The sequence below is a fragment of the Carcharodon carcharias genome, chromosome 2 (genome assembly GCF_017639515.1).
Source record: "Carcharodon carcharias isolate sCarCar2 chromosome 2, sCarCar2.pri, whole genome shotgun sequence".
Taxonomy (NCBI): domain Eukaryota; kingdom Metazoa; phylum Chordata; class Chondrichthyes; order Lamniformes; family Lamnidae; genus Carcharodon; species Carcharodon carcharias.
This window is the reverse complement of record NC_054468.1, coordinates 213,056,712-213,074,557: the sequence shown is the minus strand read 5'-3', so window position 1 is coordinate 213,074,557 and position 17,846 is coordinate 213,056,712. Positions and strand designations below refer to the sequence as shown.

Here is a 17,846-nt window from a genome sequence, read left to right as displayed (position 1 = left end):
AGTACAATGATCTCACTGATAGAAATGCCTATCTTAACATCCATCTACACTGAGGCTAATGAGTTCAGAATATGACATAATACTGCATGAATATGTGCCTATGTAAGTATTCTACCATTGAGCAGTCCAACTTTGTTGAACCTTGCCTCTCATTGCTTTATGTAAAGCTAAATTCCTTTAATAACTCTAGCTAACCCTGCCTCCCTACAGGTTATGGATAAGTATGGAGAATTCTACGGGAGGGATAGGATCAGTGAACTCTTGGGAATGGACAAAGCTGCTTTAGATTTCAGTGATGCACAGGAGAAGAAGAAACCCAAGAAAGAGAACTCCTTCTCTGCAGTGTGAGTAGTATTTACACCTAATTTATGTATTGTGACGTAAGTGTGCAAGTGTAAGGACCCATCGATTCATTTCACGTGATCTACTTTCTTGAAGGGAGGAGAGGATTCTCATTGGAACATACATGTTGAGATCCAGTTGTAAGGAAGTTTTGCCCAAAGCCACAAGGGTCATAATTTGAATTGATATGTTATCTAGAGGGTACCTGTCCTGTTTTCCATTCATACCATAATAAAATTAAATATGTTTCTGTTCTGTTAAGAAGCAAATGGCTTAGCAGTCACATAAACTGGGTGATGTTGGTGGCTGCAGTAGATTTAAGTTAGCTGGTGGAATGTATGTCATGTATGTTTAGAGGTGAGGGGAGTGCATTGGCACTAGCAAGACTTCATTGGGATCAGTAAGTAAAATGCTTTTAAGCAAAGATCCAAGATTACTCAGGCAGCAGGATAGTAATTCAACAGAATTGGAGAGAAAGGGATTTGCACATTAATAAAATGGCTCTGTGTATGGTTTATTCTGCGTCCTGTCACATTGATGCCACCTTTCCACAGAAAACGGTGTTGAATATATTGTCCTTTGTAAATAATGGCCTGGATTTTCATCTTTGAAGCAAGAATCGCGCGTCGGGCCAATTTCCCAACTTGCAATATTGCCTCCTGCCTGGCAATGCCTGCCCATGGTATTTCCATCGTGGGGTGGTAAAGGCAGAACGTAATTGGGGCAGCCACCTCCAGAGGCTCCTTTCAATAGATGAGTGTGAGGCCCCCGGAACCTCACCCTCCTACACCTCTCACCAACCTATATCCCTCACCCTCAATGACACCCTCTCACCCACATGTCCCCCATTTCCCCATGCCCACTCCATACCCCCATAGCCCCTCCATTCCCCCATGATCCGAAGCCCACTCACCCACCCTCCATACCCCCTCATTTTCCCTCCATTCCCTTACCCCAGTATCCACTGCATACAGAACACTTAAGCACCACAATGCCATTGGTAAGTTTTTGAGATGCTCATGAAACTGTTGAAATAAACAAAGTAATTTGAAAACCACTTCAAAAAAGCCATTATCCTCTTAAGTGGTCATAAGACTGGCAAGATTAATGAACTCTGTCTCCATGACAGCTGTGTTAACAAACCCTGCTGAGCTGAATCCATTGGTAGAGTCAGAGCCCAGCCAAGCATTCATAATGGGATTCCTTTGTATTGCTGGATAAATAAAGCCTCTAAAGCTGAATATATTAAAATCTTTGAAGTCTTCAAAAATGTTCAGCTATCTGCTCAGAATTAAAAGCAGGGAACAGATGTCTGAGCTGTCATTCAATTCAAAGATTAAATCATAGGGGACAAGTGACATAGTCAAATCTGAATATCACTATTTTTCAATGCAGAAGAGCACTTTCTACATTGGATAATGTACTCTACTGAATCTGAGGACTTCACTTTCACAATGTTGGTCAATTTAATGGTCACCTAGCTTTTAAGAACAAAGGCCTATCATAAATCACTGCATTAAAAACATATTTAACTTATCACACAATATTACATTATGACATGTGAAGTTGGCAAAGCCTTTTGAACTTACCTGTCAAAAGTTCCTGACTCCAGACTAGGGTAACCTCTGAGATGCTGTGCACCGTGTTGTCGACATAAACAGGCCTGACTCCATGAAAATAGCAGGGGGTCTAAAATGCCAACCCCTGCAATGGAGCCAGCAAGGTTTGGAGTGCTGTGTTGGGATTTATTATCTGTACCTTTATCCCGTACCGCTAAAAATAACCGGCGATAGGAATGGTGGCAGGAATCCTAGAATGTGATTCTGCCTGCCATTACAATCCAGCCCAATGTCTCTTGATATATTTGTACACAGCCAACAGCCTAATTTGGCATAAAGCATGTGAACTGGAATAGGCTATTTAGTGCCTTGAGCCTATTCCACCATTCAGGGAGATCATGGCTGAACTGTGACTTACCTCCACATTCTTGCCTTTGCCCCATATCCATTAATATCTTTGGTTAACAGAAACGTATCAATTTAAGATTTAAATTAACAATTGCTCTACCATCAATTGTTATTTGCAGAAGAGATCTCCAAACATCCACCAGCATTTGCATTTGGAAGTGTTTCCAAATTTCACTCCTGAAAGGCCTGGCTCTAATTTTTAGGCTAAGCCCTGTTGTCCTAGATTCTCCAACCAATCCGTTCCCCTTCATATCCTGGACGCTTTGATGAAATCACCCTTTAACAATCAAATTTCCAGGGACCACAACTCTAGTTAGGAATCTCTGTAATTTAGACCATAAGACATAGGAGCAGAAATTAGGCCTTTTGGCCCATCGAGTCTGCTCTGCCATTCAATCATGGCTGATTAATTTCTCAACCCCATTCTCCCGCCTTCTCCCCATAACCTTTGATCCCCTAACCAATCAAGAACCTATCTATCTCAGTCTTAAATACACTCAATGACCTGGCCTCCATAGCCTTCTGTGGCAATGAATTCCATAGATTCACCACTCTCTGGCTAAAGAAGTTTCTCCTCATCTCTGTTCTAAAAGGTCTTCCCTTTACTCTGAGGCTGTGCCCTCGGTTCCTAGTCTCTCCTACTAATGGAAACATCTTCTCCACGTCCACTCTATCCAGGCCTTTCAGTATTCTGTAAGTTTCAATCAGATACCCCCTCATCCTTCTAAACTCCATCGAGCATAGTCCCAGAGTCCTCAAACGTTTCTCATATGTTAAGCCTTTCATTCCTGGGATCGTTCTCGTCAACCTGTTCTGGACCGTCTCCAGGGCCAGCACACCCTTCCTGAGATACGGGGTCCAAAATTGCTCACAATATTCTAAATGTGGTCTGACCAGAGCCTTATAAACCCTTAGCAACACATCCCTGCTTTTATATTCTAGTCCTTTCGAAATAAATGCCAACATTGCATTTGCCTTCCTAACTACCGACTCAACCTGCAAGTTAACCTTAAGAGAATCCTGGACCAGGACACCCAAGTCCCTTTGCACTCCAGATTTCTGAATTCTCTCCCCATTTAGAAAATAGTCTATGCCTCTATTCTTCCTACCAAAGTGCATGACCTCACACTTCCCCACATTGTATTCCATCTGCCACTTCTTTGCCCATTCTACTAACCTGTCCAAATCCTTCTGCAGCCTCCCGCCCCCTCAATACTACCTGTCCCTCCACCTATCTTTGTATCATCTGCAAATTTAGCCAGGATGCCCTCATTTCCTTCGTCTAGATCGTTAATGTATAAAGTGAAAAGTTGTGGTCCCAACACTGACCCCTGCGGAACTCCACTAGTCACCGGCTGCCATCTAAGAAGGACCCCCTTATCCCCACTCTCTGCCTCTTGCCAGATAGCCAATGTTCTATCCATGCTAGTACCTTGCCTCTAACTCCATGGGCTCTTATCTTAGCAGCCTCCTGTGTGGCACCTTGTCAAAGGCCTTCTGGAAGTCCAAGTAGAAAACTTCCATTGGCTCTCCTTTGGATTAATTTAATTAATTTAACCCTTGGATTCGGCTATAATTCTGGTAAATCTACACCACACTCCCTCCAAGGCCAATACATCCTTCCTTATGTCGTGATACCCAGAACTGCTCACAATACTCCATGTGTGGTCTAACTATGGCTTGATATAACTAAGACAGTACTTCTAAACCCTAAAATTCTATCCCTTTATTTAGAAAAAACAGTATTCTATTAGCCATTTTGATTTTAATTGTGCCTTTGCATAGTATTTTAATGATCTGTGTACATGAATCACTAAATCTCTTTGGACCTCCAGTGCTTCTAGCTTTTCACCATTTGAACCATTCTTTTTAGGTCCAATGTGGATGATCTCACACTTACATAATCCACCAGCTGTTTCATGAAGAGATCCAGCAATGTAAAAGTTTATTTAATGGTGACTTTCATGGCAATGGGATAAACTATGCATACAGTAGAAGTTATCTATGGATCAGCCTTAAGGAGATGGCATATCATTGTGGTAGCCTCCCTTAAGGTAGCCAAGATTGATCTGCTTTGACTTGGCCTGATACAACTGTTTGGGCGTTGAGATGGTCATTCACTTATGCTTTACAGACAGGCAGCATTATGAAAGAAGAGGTTTCCCCCAACCCATAAGATTCTGCATGGGATCAATTACCATTCATTTGCATGCTATTTACAAGTATAATGAGGCTGCTATGGACCGCAGTGCAGACTCCAAAAAAACAATGACCCCTGCAGAACTCCACTAGTCACTGGCTGCCATCCTGAGAAGGACCCCCTTATCCCCACTCTCTGCCTCCTGTCAGACAGCCAATCTTCTATCCATGCTAGTACCTGGCCTCTAACACCATGGGCTCTTATCTTAGCAGCCTCCTGTGCGGCACCTTGTCAAAGGCCTTCTGGAAGTTAGGTTAAATTTGGAGCAATGGGAATTTTGTCTGACGAAATTGTGTCTAATATTGCAAACCATGCTTCAAGGCGAAACAGCATTAGATGCACTGATCCCATATGGGATTAAAGGCTCCATATTATATGACATAGGGCCCATCCCATGCTTCCAGCAGGGAGCAGCATGTTACAGAAGCCATTCTCACAACATCATGAAGCACAGCCTGTGATTTACCGTATGAGATTGGGGTGAATTTTACAGCCTCCTGCTGGCATATTTGAAGTTGGTGTTGGTGGGGGGGGGTTGCTGCGGGTAAATGAAGCGGGTAACCAGCCCACTTTCTTCCCACCCATGCCCAATCTGTCCCCCATATTATGGGAGGGATGGGTAAGGCATCAGGCAGCCTGCCCATCCTTACGTCTATTGAGGCCCTTAAATGGCAGTTAATGGCCACTTAAAGACCTCATTCCATTTCCATAGGAAAATGCATGTGGCTGGGGAAGGTGGCCCCGCATGTTTCAAAGCATGTGTAAAGGCGAGAAGAAAGGGTGGTACCTCCTTTTGGGGGATCCCTGTGCCCATCAGTGGCACCCATCTCCCCCAAGATTGAACACCCCTCTTTGTGATTACCCCCGGCCTCTTAAACTCTTCTCCCACCCCAATCCGCTCCCCACTTCTAAGGTTCCTGATCCCTCCACGGCTAAAATGCCCAGACTTATCTTTAAGTCCCGGAAGTATCTTCCTTTTTGGGGACTGCCTGTAATCCCAGCAGTGGGCACTACTTGCTTCTGGCACTGCTGGGAGTACAGAGCTGCTGGCCAATGACACATGCCATGCCAGATGATAAGTATGCCTGGCATGTGTCAGTGGTGTGGTGCCATCGACAGGATGAGGACAATGAAGGTGTGTGGGAGAGAGTGAATGGTGATGTCCCTTGAACTGGCAGTGAGTGAGATTTCTGTGGATGTGTGATGGTTTGTAAGTGTGTGATTTGTGGGTGATGAGAAGAGTGACTTATCCTGGCAGAATGGAGGAGATCATTCATCCTCTTTCTGCACTGGGTGGCTGTCCTGTTTTACAGGGTGTTGGCACTGACCACCGCTGCCACCGCCTCACAAGCCGGATTGGTGACATTGCTGCCCCTCCTGTGGCTAGAGCGGGGGTAGAGGACATCATGGCGGGCCTCCACAGCATCCAAAAGGCATCCCTGGGATGCGTCACTGAATTGGGGGGGGTGGGGGTGGGGGGTGGGGGGGTGCGGTGGGGAGGGTGCGGTGGGGTGGGGGGGTGGTGTGGGGGGTGTGGGGGTGGTGGGGGTGGTGCGCTGCTGTCATCTTGCCTTTCAGGCCGTGTCTTCTGTGCAGCCGTCCAGGGCTGGAAGCACTGAGAGGTGTGCATGTGGCTACACTTTAAATGTGGCATCCAGCGTAAGGAAACGACGAGTTGATAGCGTGGTGGGCCAATCAGAGGCCCGCCCGCCAGTGAAATGGCATGGTTCCCGGGAATGCATGATCAATGAGGCAGAATTGGGATGATACGGCACGAAAAGCCACCGTTGCGGCTGGTGGGTAAAATGTTCTTTCTCTTGCCCTCTACCACAAATTTGGGACGATTCCGACCATGGTGTATTACAAAAAAAAAAGAATAACTATTTGAAATAATCAATGCAGTCTTAACCAGAGTTGTAACTAAGTATTCTTTTAAACTAGATTAGTACCTATTCAACCTTAGCAATTTTTTACCTTTTGTAAGAGCATAAATATTCTCAGTGTAATAGATGGTAAATCACACACCGCGCATCCCTGATTTCCACAATACAATCTCTGTGAATATTGTTCACTATAATACTTCAGTGAGTGAGTGGCCAAACTATGCAACAGGGAGATGTGGAAGCAGTTAATATTTATTCATGTAAATCAAATGCAAATTAGATTTTGTTCAGAAAACAACATTTTGGGACACAGAGTATGAGTAACTTGTGACATGAGTTATGTAAGTTTACTATGCTTGTGGGAGGAGCAGGCGACATTGGAGTTCCCGAAACTCTCCACCCCTGGGATTTTCCTTGGGTTGTGAAGAGATTTACTTACTACTCTGGATTTGAAAAAAAATCCTTCTTGGGATGTGGGTATCGCTTGCAAAACCAGCATTTATTGCTCACCCCTCATTGCCCTTGACAAGGTGGCGGTGAGCCATCTTCTTCCACAGCCACAGCCCATTTGGTATAGATACTCCCACAGTGCCCTTCCCAATCCAGGATTTTTACCCAAGTCAGGATGCTGTGTGACTTGGAAAGGAACTTGCAGGCGGTAGTGATCTGATGCAACTGCTACCCTTGTCCTTCAAGGTGGTAGAGGTCGTGGGTTCAGAAGGACCTGTCAAAGGAGTCTTGGCAAGTTGCTGCAGTGCTGTTGAAGCTACTATATGGCAGTGATGGAAGGGGTGAGTCCTTAAGGCGATAGATGTATTGCCTTTCAAGTGGGCTGCTTTGCCTTGGATTATGTCAAACTTCTGTTGTTGGATCTGCACTCATCCAGTCAAGTGGGGACTTGTGCCTTGTAGATGGTGAATAGGGTTTGGGCAGTCAGGAGGTGAGTCACTTGCAGCAGAATATCCTCAGAGGCTGTGATTCCATTATGCGACTATCACACTGGTAAAAGCTTGAACTACATGGACATTGGTCTTTTTTTGTCTAGCAACTCCTATGTTCCTATACCATAGTCCATATTCTGCTAGGTACCCAGGGTATTAAATGGGTCAATGGTAAGTAGAGAACAATTCCCCAGAGGTGTAGCATTTTCTGGCTGTTGGAAGTGTTTCAAAAGCTACATTGCTTCCTGCTGTGAATGTCATTCTAAATATAATAGCTTACTCTGTCCTACCATCTTGGCTGTTATCATTAGCATTTAGGCAGGTTGTATGGAATGACTGTGACATGCCCTTGGCTGCTTGAAGGTTGTTCATCAGCTGGAGACTATGATATGTGCAGAGCAGCAGCAAAGAAAAGCTCTATAATCACAGCAAGGGGGATAAGTGAGCACTGGACACTATGATAGTGACGACGCGCTGTGAGGGAACAGAATTCAGCACAGGTCTGCCCTTTGCTTGACAGAAAAGAATAAAAACAAAAAGAAGTGATTTATTTTCCAGGCAGGACAAATTATGAAATCATTTGTATTTAACCAATGACCCACAAGAACTTTGTGCATTAACTGACTGCCAGAGTGAACCTAATGAGGGACAAATTGTTACACTTGTTTGCACGACATTACATCAAACATTTGACTTATGCTTTGATATGAACGTTCATAGGAATGTCCAGTTGTCTGAACAGGAACAGTAAAAGATTCTGCATCAAATTTTTCTTATCCTGCTTGTTTTCAGATAAAATATATAATGTTGACCTTTTCAACACCTCTCTTCCTAATGTTTCTCTATCAATCTTATCAAAATAATTGAGTTAGATTACGTACATAAATGGCTATAGGATATTATAGAAGCAACTGATGATTCAAAGACATTCATGATAGTAGTAATGTTGCTATCACTGTGGCCAGTGAGATTTGAATTAATTAGCTATTATAATCCAGAGTCCAGTATTTTAGCCATCCATTTGTCCGAAGTAAAAGGCTTGACATCACGGATTTCAAACAGCTGTGGAAGCAAACTTCTGGATGTTGCCCGATTACATCAGAAAAAGGTGAGAAATGCCTTAACCTTGGATTCAAAAGTTAAAGAAAAGGTTTTTCCAATTCACAGTTCCAGCTCTACTTGGCAAATTTGCTGCAAATTATCAGACACAGCTGGATTAGAACTGCCTGTGTGGCTTCCTGTTTCTTGTACCTTCTTTCACAATCCATTGCCAAGGGATTGGGGATAGCAAGAGTAAGTTAGGACACCCCTTTGCTTTCTTCCCAAGTCTTCAAGCTGTTGGCACATGCCCTTCATTCTAAATTTACTATTAAATAGATGCAAAGCCTTTAAAGCCCAGTTTTAGGGATTTCCTTCATCAATAAACGAGTTATTTTGTAATCCTGCGATTAAATTTGAATAGTTTTTCTGCCATTTTCATGTAATGAAATCTCAACATTTATCTTGGCTGCACGCTGTATTATTGCCTCTCATATGTTTTACGATCTTTATAGTCTTGATGAGTACAAAATACACAAGAAATATATCAGAGAAAACCAAGTTAGTTTCTTTTAATAGGAAAATGAATTCTTGGGTCGAGTTTGAGAGCTGCAACGCAGGTCATACTTATTTTACAAACTGGTTCGAGATTCTCCCATTGTACTGAGACCAGATATACACTTTCACAGACAAGATAAGAAATATTGGTTGGCAATGGTACAATATCTGTAATGAACTTGCAGGTGATAAAATCTAATTCAGTTGTTCAAAAGAGAAGCTGTGTTCATTTAATTTAATGGTCCTTTAGTGTTTGTGATTTATTAGACTCACTATTAAAGCTGGATGCCATCTCTGTAGAAACATTTGAACTTTCTTTAGTTGGTCCTTCAAAGCTTATTTGACTTGACTCCCTCCTTGATTTTATTCTGTCTATCATTTGGGTTTAACCAGGTACTCCCAAACTTTTTCCCAGTGGGTGCCCATTTTGAAAATCCTCCGTATGAAAATTTGTGGGGGGGTACGAGAGCTGTTGAGCAGGGGGAGGGGAGGCTTCATTGGTTGAGCGGGGCAGAGGCTTCAGTCGTTCCATGGGGGAGAAGCTTCAGTTGTTCAGCGTGGGGGAGAATGGGAGCTGAACGTTGGGGGAGACGATGAAAAGGCAGGGTTTCTCCAAAAAAACCGAATACTTAGCTTATCACAGGCTTTTATGCAGCAGCAGCAATCGGGCCTCAGAGAGCATTCCATTAGGCGACACCCATCAATAAATAAGCCTTGTTCTCCGGAATCATACCCCCATGTTGGATCATCGGAGGTGAGTGCACACTGAAATTGCTCAGTGCCCGTGAGGGTCGCTCGTTCGACTTCAAGGAAGAGGTACTGCTTATTCAGGCGAGGGCACGGGCAAGTTGCATTTTCCTGGCTGCCTGACAGTGTGGTGCCAGGGCAAGGGCTGCACTGAGGTTGGGATGAGCAAGGCAGCGCGGACTGATTGTAGTGAACATGGACATGGTGGGGGGGAGGGAAGCAGCCACATATTAGGGAAACCTTGTATAAAGTGAGTGTTCTTCCACTGAGACAGTTCAGGCACATTGACATGCTTGGAGTCGGGCCTCTAGCTTATATGCCCACTCAAGCAATGCAGAGGCATGGAAGTGCCACCAAATGCTCATGAACTTTGCACCCTTCAGGTACAGACTGCAAATTGATGAGTGTTTTAGCGGGCAGCAGAACAATTTGACGACTGGGCAAGTTGTACAATCTCCTTGAGAAAGCTGGCCTTGGCGTCACTGCTGGAGGTGCTCACAGCGCCTTGCAGTGTCGTCATTAAGTTTTGGACCAGTTCAAGCTAACAGTGCAGTCTTGCAGTGTGGATTAGGAGAATGCCTGCACCTGAGCTGAGAGCACAGCATGCAGTCCAGTGGGCAAGACTGCCACCAATCGGTCAGGTGAAGTGGGGCGGAGGTGGGTGGGGTTTGGGCAGCCATACAGCAGCGCACTAAACTCTAGCCATCCAAGTGGTGGCCAGCACTCACTGGCATGCGTTAAGGGGCCTTGAGCCAGAGCTACGCATGGAACCATGAGAGGTCCCGGAGACCAATGCTAACCCATGTGTCTCTCTTTCATCCTGCAGGAGAATCACATCAGGAACATAGAGCCTTGTAACCTAGCTGTATGCCTCATGGCTTACAGAGAGTAGAAATGAAGAAGAGAGCGACAAAGGCACCTGACTGGACAGAGCAGCACCCTCGAGAAGAAGGAGCAGCTGGGGCTCCTGCGCATGCTGCTGAAGAGCCACAGCGAGCCATCATGGGTCAGCATCTGGCTAGATCCAGGGTCAATTGATGGCATCTGCCATTCCTGCAGACGACTGAGAACCAGTACTGTTAAAGGCTGTGCATGTCTAGGAAACTGTTGCAGGACTTTGCACCATGGGGACATGGAGGGCATCCACTGCCAGTGGCTGTGAAAGTGACTGCAGCACTCAATCGTCATGCCAGTGGCTCCTTCCAGTGCTCCACAGGTGACCTGGGTGGGATTTCACGAGCCTCCATGCAAAATGCAACCAGGAGGTCAGGGACATCATATTCGCAAAGGCACACAACTTTGTGCATTTCATCCAGGATCAGGAAAGTCAGCAAGCAAGAGCGCTGGGGTTTGCGCAGATCTTTGGTTTTCCACAAGTGCAGGGTGCCATCGACTGCACTCATGTGGCGCTTAGATCTCCATGGCAACAAGCAGTCAACTCGGTCACCCACAAGGGCTCCCACTCGTTGAATGTTCAGCTGGTGTGTGACCACCACAAACACATCCCATAGGTCTGTGCATGATTCCCAGGGAGTGTCCATGACTCCTACATTCTCAGCAGGTCTCAGATCCCTGAAATTTTCTTGAGTTCACAGAGGCTGCAGGGTTGGCTCCTCGTGGACAAGGGTTGCCCATAGAGGACGTGGCTGATGAAACGTGGCCACAGAGTGCAGCAGAGAGAAGGTATAACGAGGCTCATTCTTTAACTCACACTTTGGTGGAGCAAACCATTGGGGGATGTTGAAAATGAAGTTCCAGTGCCTGAACCGGTCTGGTGGAGCCCTGCAATACAGTCCACAGAGGGTGTCACGCATCGTTGTTGCCTGCTGTGCCCTTTACAAACTGGCATTGCTACAGGGGGAGGAGCTGCCTGAGGAGGAGACGGAGGGGCTTCAGGTCTCCTCGGTGAGGAGACCTTGCCTTCGAGGACATCCACTGGGATGAGGGTGATGATGTCCTCGAAGGCAAGAATGATGAAGATGAGGCTATTGTGTTGTCCAGATGAGGCAAGTGCGCCCAGGAGGTCCTCATAGCCACTAGATTCACGGAGGATGATGACGACATGCAGTGAGGAGGCTCCACAGATCCTCACATTGCATCTGTGATCGTCTGACTCCTGGGTGGCTGATGGCAGCGCACATACCCTCTGTGATAAGGCTCCTGTCATGGAGACACAGCGGATGCCCATAGTCCCTACATTGAAGGAGGATGATGACGACATGAAGTGAGGACACTCTATAGATCTTGACATAGTTTATGTGAATGTCTGACTCCTGTCTGGCTGATGAAAGGTTGCTTGCGCTCTGTGAACAGGGTCATATCATGGCGATGCAGCAGGGAGACTTTTTCTCCTGATGCTATGGCATCCTTTGTGAGCTGAATTCTTCAAGGCCACACAGTCACTGGACACAGATGCTGTTGAGATGGGGGGCCAGCTGAGAGCACAGAGAGAAAATGAAGGAACTCTGTGCCACCAGCACAGGACATTCTGGCAGCAATGATAAGCTCCAAGAGGTGCAGGCATGATTGATGTGACCAGTGACTGTGAAGGCACACCATCAGTGTGCTGGGAAGGCTGCACAAAGCACAGTGAGGAGGCCTTGAACTGAGACACCTGCCTTTATCTTGTGCAGGGACCAAGCTTTCATTTCAGACTGACATGAACACTGCTCATCATTACAAGGAGCCATAGACAAGGAGACATTCTTGGGAGTTTACTTCCAACGGTGAACATTATGTAGAAGTGACTAACACCCGTGCCCAAGCAGTGCAACCACATCATCTTAACCCTGCAGCGACGTCTTGGTGCTCTCCAACATCCACAGTGGAGGTGGAGGCAGCCTGCTGACTGCTATGCCCTGTCTGCGATGACCTTAGCGGGCATCCTCTGGAGGGCCCCGGCCTGCTTTTGGGGTCCTGCTATGTGGCAGTGGCACCCTCCTCAGCCTGTGGAGCCGGAGCTGCTAGGGTCACAGGCAGAGGGGATTCGAAGGGCCGGACACTCCCCAAGTCACCTGAATGGACGGTCCCGGAGGTTACACCTGTGGATCCTTCTCCCTATGGTTGCCTGAGGGCACCTGGCTGACTCCCTGAGGAGAAGGGGAAGTTGGAGTGAGATTGAGCTGCCCTGCTTCCCCCTCATGTTGACACAGTTGGAGGCCAACTATGGCATCAGTGATGGAGTTCAGCCCGTGCAGCAGTGTAGGACCAATGTCCTGGACCAAGGTCTCCATGGCGGCCACCATCCTATCAGTGTTGACCTCAGTTCCAGTGGCATGCCAGCGCTATCACCTCAGACTGAAGGTGGACGGACTCCGCCAGCATGCCTGGCAATCTGAGGAATGCAGTGGACATCCCTTCCTGATGCTCCTGAGCTTGTCTTTGTAATTTCAGCAACTGTGACATGACTGAATCCAGAGGCTCCTCATCTGATTTGAACGCAGCAGATTTCTGGCCTCCAGCAGTCTTACAAGTGCCAAAGACCTGGGAAGTCCCTGCTGTAGATCAGACAGTGTGATGTGCTCACCAGATTGTGACCCCAAGGCTACTTTAGAGCTGCGTCCCTCTGAGGTGTGTGTCTCCACGCTGGTGGAGAGTGTGGGTGAGTGATGTGATGGCTCTTCAATGAGGGTGTCATCAGATTCTTCTTCCGAGATGTCTTCGGGGCTTGAGCCGAGGACCTGGTCGTGGACCCCCATGGCTGATGTGCCTTTGAAAGGACAAGAAGAGATAATTTGTGCATGGCAGGGGACTGCGGAACAGGGGAACTGACTCACAGCATGATTGTCTGATGGATGTTGCACTGCTGGATCCTCACTTAATAGAGCACCGCCGAACTCACCGTCAGCACAGGAATCGTCCAGATCGTCACCGGCCAGCTGGATGACTCTTTTTTTCAAAGCCTGTTAGGACCTTGATGCCAGGCATTCCTCCACCGGTCAGTGACCTCTCTCTGTTGTGTGCCATCTTGCCCTACGTGAATACAGATGGGGAGAGTGTAAGCCAGGCCAGAATATAAGGATGTCTGGCATGTGTGGGTGGTGAGTGGTGCCATGGACGGGATGATGATACAATGGCAGGGCAAATGAAGGTGTGTGTGAGAGTGAATGGTGACGTCCCTTGAACGGGCAGTGAGTGAGATCTGCGTGGATGTGAGATGGGCTTGTGAGCGTGTGAATTGAGAGTGACAAGAAGAGTGACTTTCCTGGTGGAACGGAGGAGACCATCATCCTCTCCCGGCATTGGATGGCAGTCCTCTTTTGCAGGGTGTTGGTGCTGATCACCGTTGCCACTGCCTCCCATGCTGGGTTGGTGACCTTGCTTGTTGGCCTTCGTCCAGACCAAGAGTCAAAGACTCTACTATGTCTAGCAGGTGCTTGAGGGAGGTGTTGCTAAACTTGGGGGCAGCATGTTTCCTAATTTTGGCAGCTATCAGTTCCCAACAACATTCTATCCGTTGAAGAGTGGTAGCTCTGTGCAGGGGCAGTATTTAAATATGGCACCCATATTACTGAAGGCTTGAATTGATGGCCGGGCAGGTAAATCAGAGGCCACCCTGCCAGTGACCCAGGTTGTTTCCTGAAAATACATTATTAATAAGGCGGGATGCGCCAGGAATGGGACACATGAATATACGAACAAAGAGCAGGTGTAGGCCATTCGGCCACTCGAACCTGCTCTGCCATTGAAAAAGATCATGGCTGATCTGATAGTAACCTCAAATCTGTATCCCCTCTACCCCCGATAGCCTATCACCTTTGCTTACCAAGAATCTATTCACTTCTGCCTTAAAAATATTCAAAGACTCTGCTTTCACTGCCTTTTCAGGAAGGGAGTTCCAAAGGCTCTCGGCCCTCTGCGAGAAAGAATGTTGCCTCGTCTCTGTTTTAAATGGGAAACCCCGCATTTTTAAACAGTGACCCCTGGTTCTAGAATCTCCCACAAGAGGAAACATCCTTTCCACACCTACCCTGTCAAGATCCCTCAGGATCTTATATGTTTCAATCAAGTCGCCCCTTACTTTTCTAAATTCCAGCGGATACAAGCCTAGTCTGTCCAACCTTTCCACATAAGACAACCCGCCCTTACCAGGTATTAGTCTGGTAAACCTACTCTGAACTGCTTCCAGTGCATTTACATCCTTCCTTAAATAAGGTGACTAATACTGTACACAGTACTCCAGATGTCACCAGTGCCCTGTATAACTGAAGCAAAACCTCCCTACTTTTGTATTCAATTCCCCTCGCAATAAATGATATCATTCTGTTAGCTTTCCTACTTTCTTGCCGTGCTTGCATACTAACCTTTTTCAATTCCTGTGCTAAGACACCCAGATCTCTCTGCATCTCAGAGCTCTGCAATCTCTCACCATTTAGATAGTATGCTTCCCTTTTATTCTTCCTGCCAAAATGGACAATTTCACATTTTCCCACATTATACTCCATTTGTCAGATCTTTTCCCACTCACTTAACCTATCTATATCTTTTTGTAGCCTCCTTACATCCTCTTCACAATTTACTTTCCTACCTATCTTTGTGTCATCAGCAAATTTGGCAACCATCCATTCATCCAAGTAATTTATAGGAATTGTAAACAGTTGAGGTCCCAGCACTGATCCCTGTGACACACCACTTGTTACATCTTGCCAATCTGAAAAGACCCATTTGTGTCCACTCTCTGTTTCCTGTTAGCCAACCAAACTTCTATCCATGTCAATCAGTTACCCCCTACACCATGAGCTTTTATTTTCCGCAATAACCTTTGATGTGGCACTTTATCCAATGCTTTCTGGAAATTTAAGTACAGTACATCCACCAGTTCCCCTGTATCCACAGCATATGTTACTTCCTCAAAGAGCTCCAATAAGTTGGTTAAACATGATTTCAGCAAAAAAGCCGCCATTGTGGCTGGTGGATCAAATGTCCTTTTTCCCGCCCGCTACCGCACTTAGTTCAAATGTGAGACAATTCAGCCCAATGTGTTTCTGCTGGTGAAATCAGCAAGACCTTTCCTCCCAGATAAAAATGTTCCATTCCAACTTCCCATATCAATGGGGACCTTTATCTTAATATGTGGCTTGATGTCGAAATTTGTTGCTAACACTCCTGCAATGAGTATTGGGATGCTTTATGATGTTAAAGGTGCTATATTAATGCAGGTAGTTGTCATTGTTGTTTATAGTCACCTTCATGCTTCTCCCCATTCCTTTGTTCCATCGTTCAGGTTAATCCGTGGAGCCAATTTTAGGAAGTTGATTTTAGCAAGTACTGGCAGCAGCACTGAATCAGTCAAAAATGATTTTTGGCTCCTGTAGATGTCGAAGGATCCTTGGTTTAATTAGCGTCCTATCGGCTTTGGGCAGATGTGCTGGCTGCATGAATCAAGGCCCCTTCCCTCATGTTGGGCCTTTGGCCGCTATCCCTTTGACACCATATCACAGGGTGATAGGCCTGTTATCTTTCCAATAAAGATGACTGCGTCATGCAAATTATACCATTTGAAAATCTCTCAGTAGTAAAACTGACTTTCCATTTTCCTTATTTTATCTCATGAAATTGAAGAATGTGTGGGGCTTTTGAGTTATAATTCCTATGAAATTAAGTACTTCCAGTCCTCTGGGGTTTTTTGCAGCAATGATGAAGAGATTGCTTTGTTCCTGTGAGCTTGACGCCATTGAACGCAATAAGGCGAATGCTTACTAATGTGGCTGACAGCTAAACATAATATAAACAGTATGGAAAATGGATTCACTTTGTTTGTGAACTTACTGCAAATCTATTAATTTATGCAGATTTCATTGGAAACAAATTGTAAATGTTCATTGCAGTGATTTCCTTTCCAAACAAAACAACTAAAACGTCGTTGCTTAATGACCATAAAATTAACTCCAAAAAGTATAGATGCACAGATACATGAATCATCAGGCATTTTGTCTTTGAGGAACACAGGATTATGCTTTGCTGTAAATTGTGATTTGTGTTACTTTATAAATATTTTTGACGCCTGCATGTCTTGGGTCTTCTTTTCCCTATGATTTGGGCTCAGGAAGTGGGCATTGCCGGCCAGACCTCACTATGTCCTGAAAAGGCGGTGGTGGTGGCTCTCTTCTTCAATAACTACTGTCTCGCAACTGAGTGACCTGCTAAACCATTTCAGGGGTCATTAAAAGTCAACCATTTAGTGTGAGACCAGCTGCAGCCACAGTTTCTCCTTCCTTGAAGAACACTAGTGAGCCAGCCGCTGAACTTAGACAGAGGTAATGTTTTCACCCATAAACAACAGGGCCTGGATTTTCGTCCGCGAGTCAGGAAAATTCCCGGTGTTGCAAACCTGACTTTTGAAAATGGCTTCCCGGACACCGGATGTTCAGTCGGGGGTCAGGGGGTGGGTGGGTGGGGGGGGTGGCGGTTGGGGTGGTGCGGTGCGGCAGGTTATATTAGAAGTTGGCGCAGGCAACCCTAGTGAGGAGGATGCCGAGTGAGATGCAGGCTGGGCGGAAGCCGTGCCTTGGGGTTCCGACACTGTGTCCAAAATTTTTAGAAAAGAATAAAAAATGAAACATCCCTCCAGTCCCCACCCCCGTACACACATCTCTCATGCTTCATCCATGCCAACCCATGCCGCCTCATGCTCTGTATCCGCCTCATACATGCCATTTCCCTGTACCAAGTCCATGGCCCTTTAAAGCCCCAATGCCAATTTATGCCCTGAGCCCATCCCTGGCTCTTTAGAGCCCCTATGCCAACTTAGTGCCAGTCCATGCCAACCTATGCCCACCACCCTTTGCCCTTACCTCTACCTTGCCAACTCACCCAGTATCCACCATGGGCAAACCTCAGGACCCATGCAGAGATAATATAAAGTTCTGAGTCTCTGGCAGAATTCACCGTATCGAAATAAACAGTCTTATTCATAAAAACCCATTTATTACATTTACATTCCTTCAACTAGATAAAGCTTTATAACGTCAAGCATTTCATTCAAGTGCACAATCCCTTATAACAACAAGCATTGGAATTCATAGTCCGACATCAAAGAGTTTATAAATACTTTTAGCTATCAATAAAACTGAAATGGCAGGCGCCCCAGGGAATCAGTCATACAGCACTAATCCAGTAATGGAAGCCCTCAGGCTTATTTGAACAGACAGAGTGAAATAGCAAGCAATGA

General features: G+C 46.0%; 1 protein-coding gene across 1 annotated transcript in view; it reads left to right on the top strand.

Annotated features, from left to right (window-relative positions):
• Positions 1 to 17,846, top strand: part of ryr2a (ryanodine receptor 2a (cardiac)) — an 806,696-nt gene that overhangs the window by 764,511 nt on the left and 24,339 nt on the right. The window contains exon 95 of the mRNA XM_041213076.1: positions 211 to 344. Coding sequence (XP_041069010.1) covers positions 211 to 344 — 134 coding nt within the window. The remainder of the gene's footprint in view (positions 1 to 210; positions 345 to 17,846) is intronic.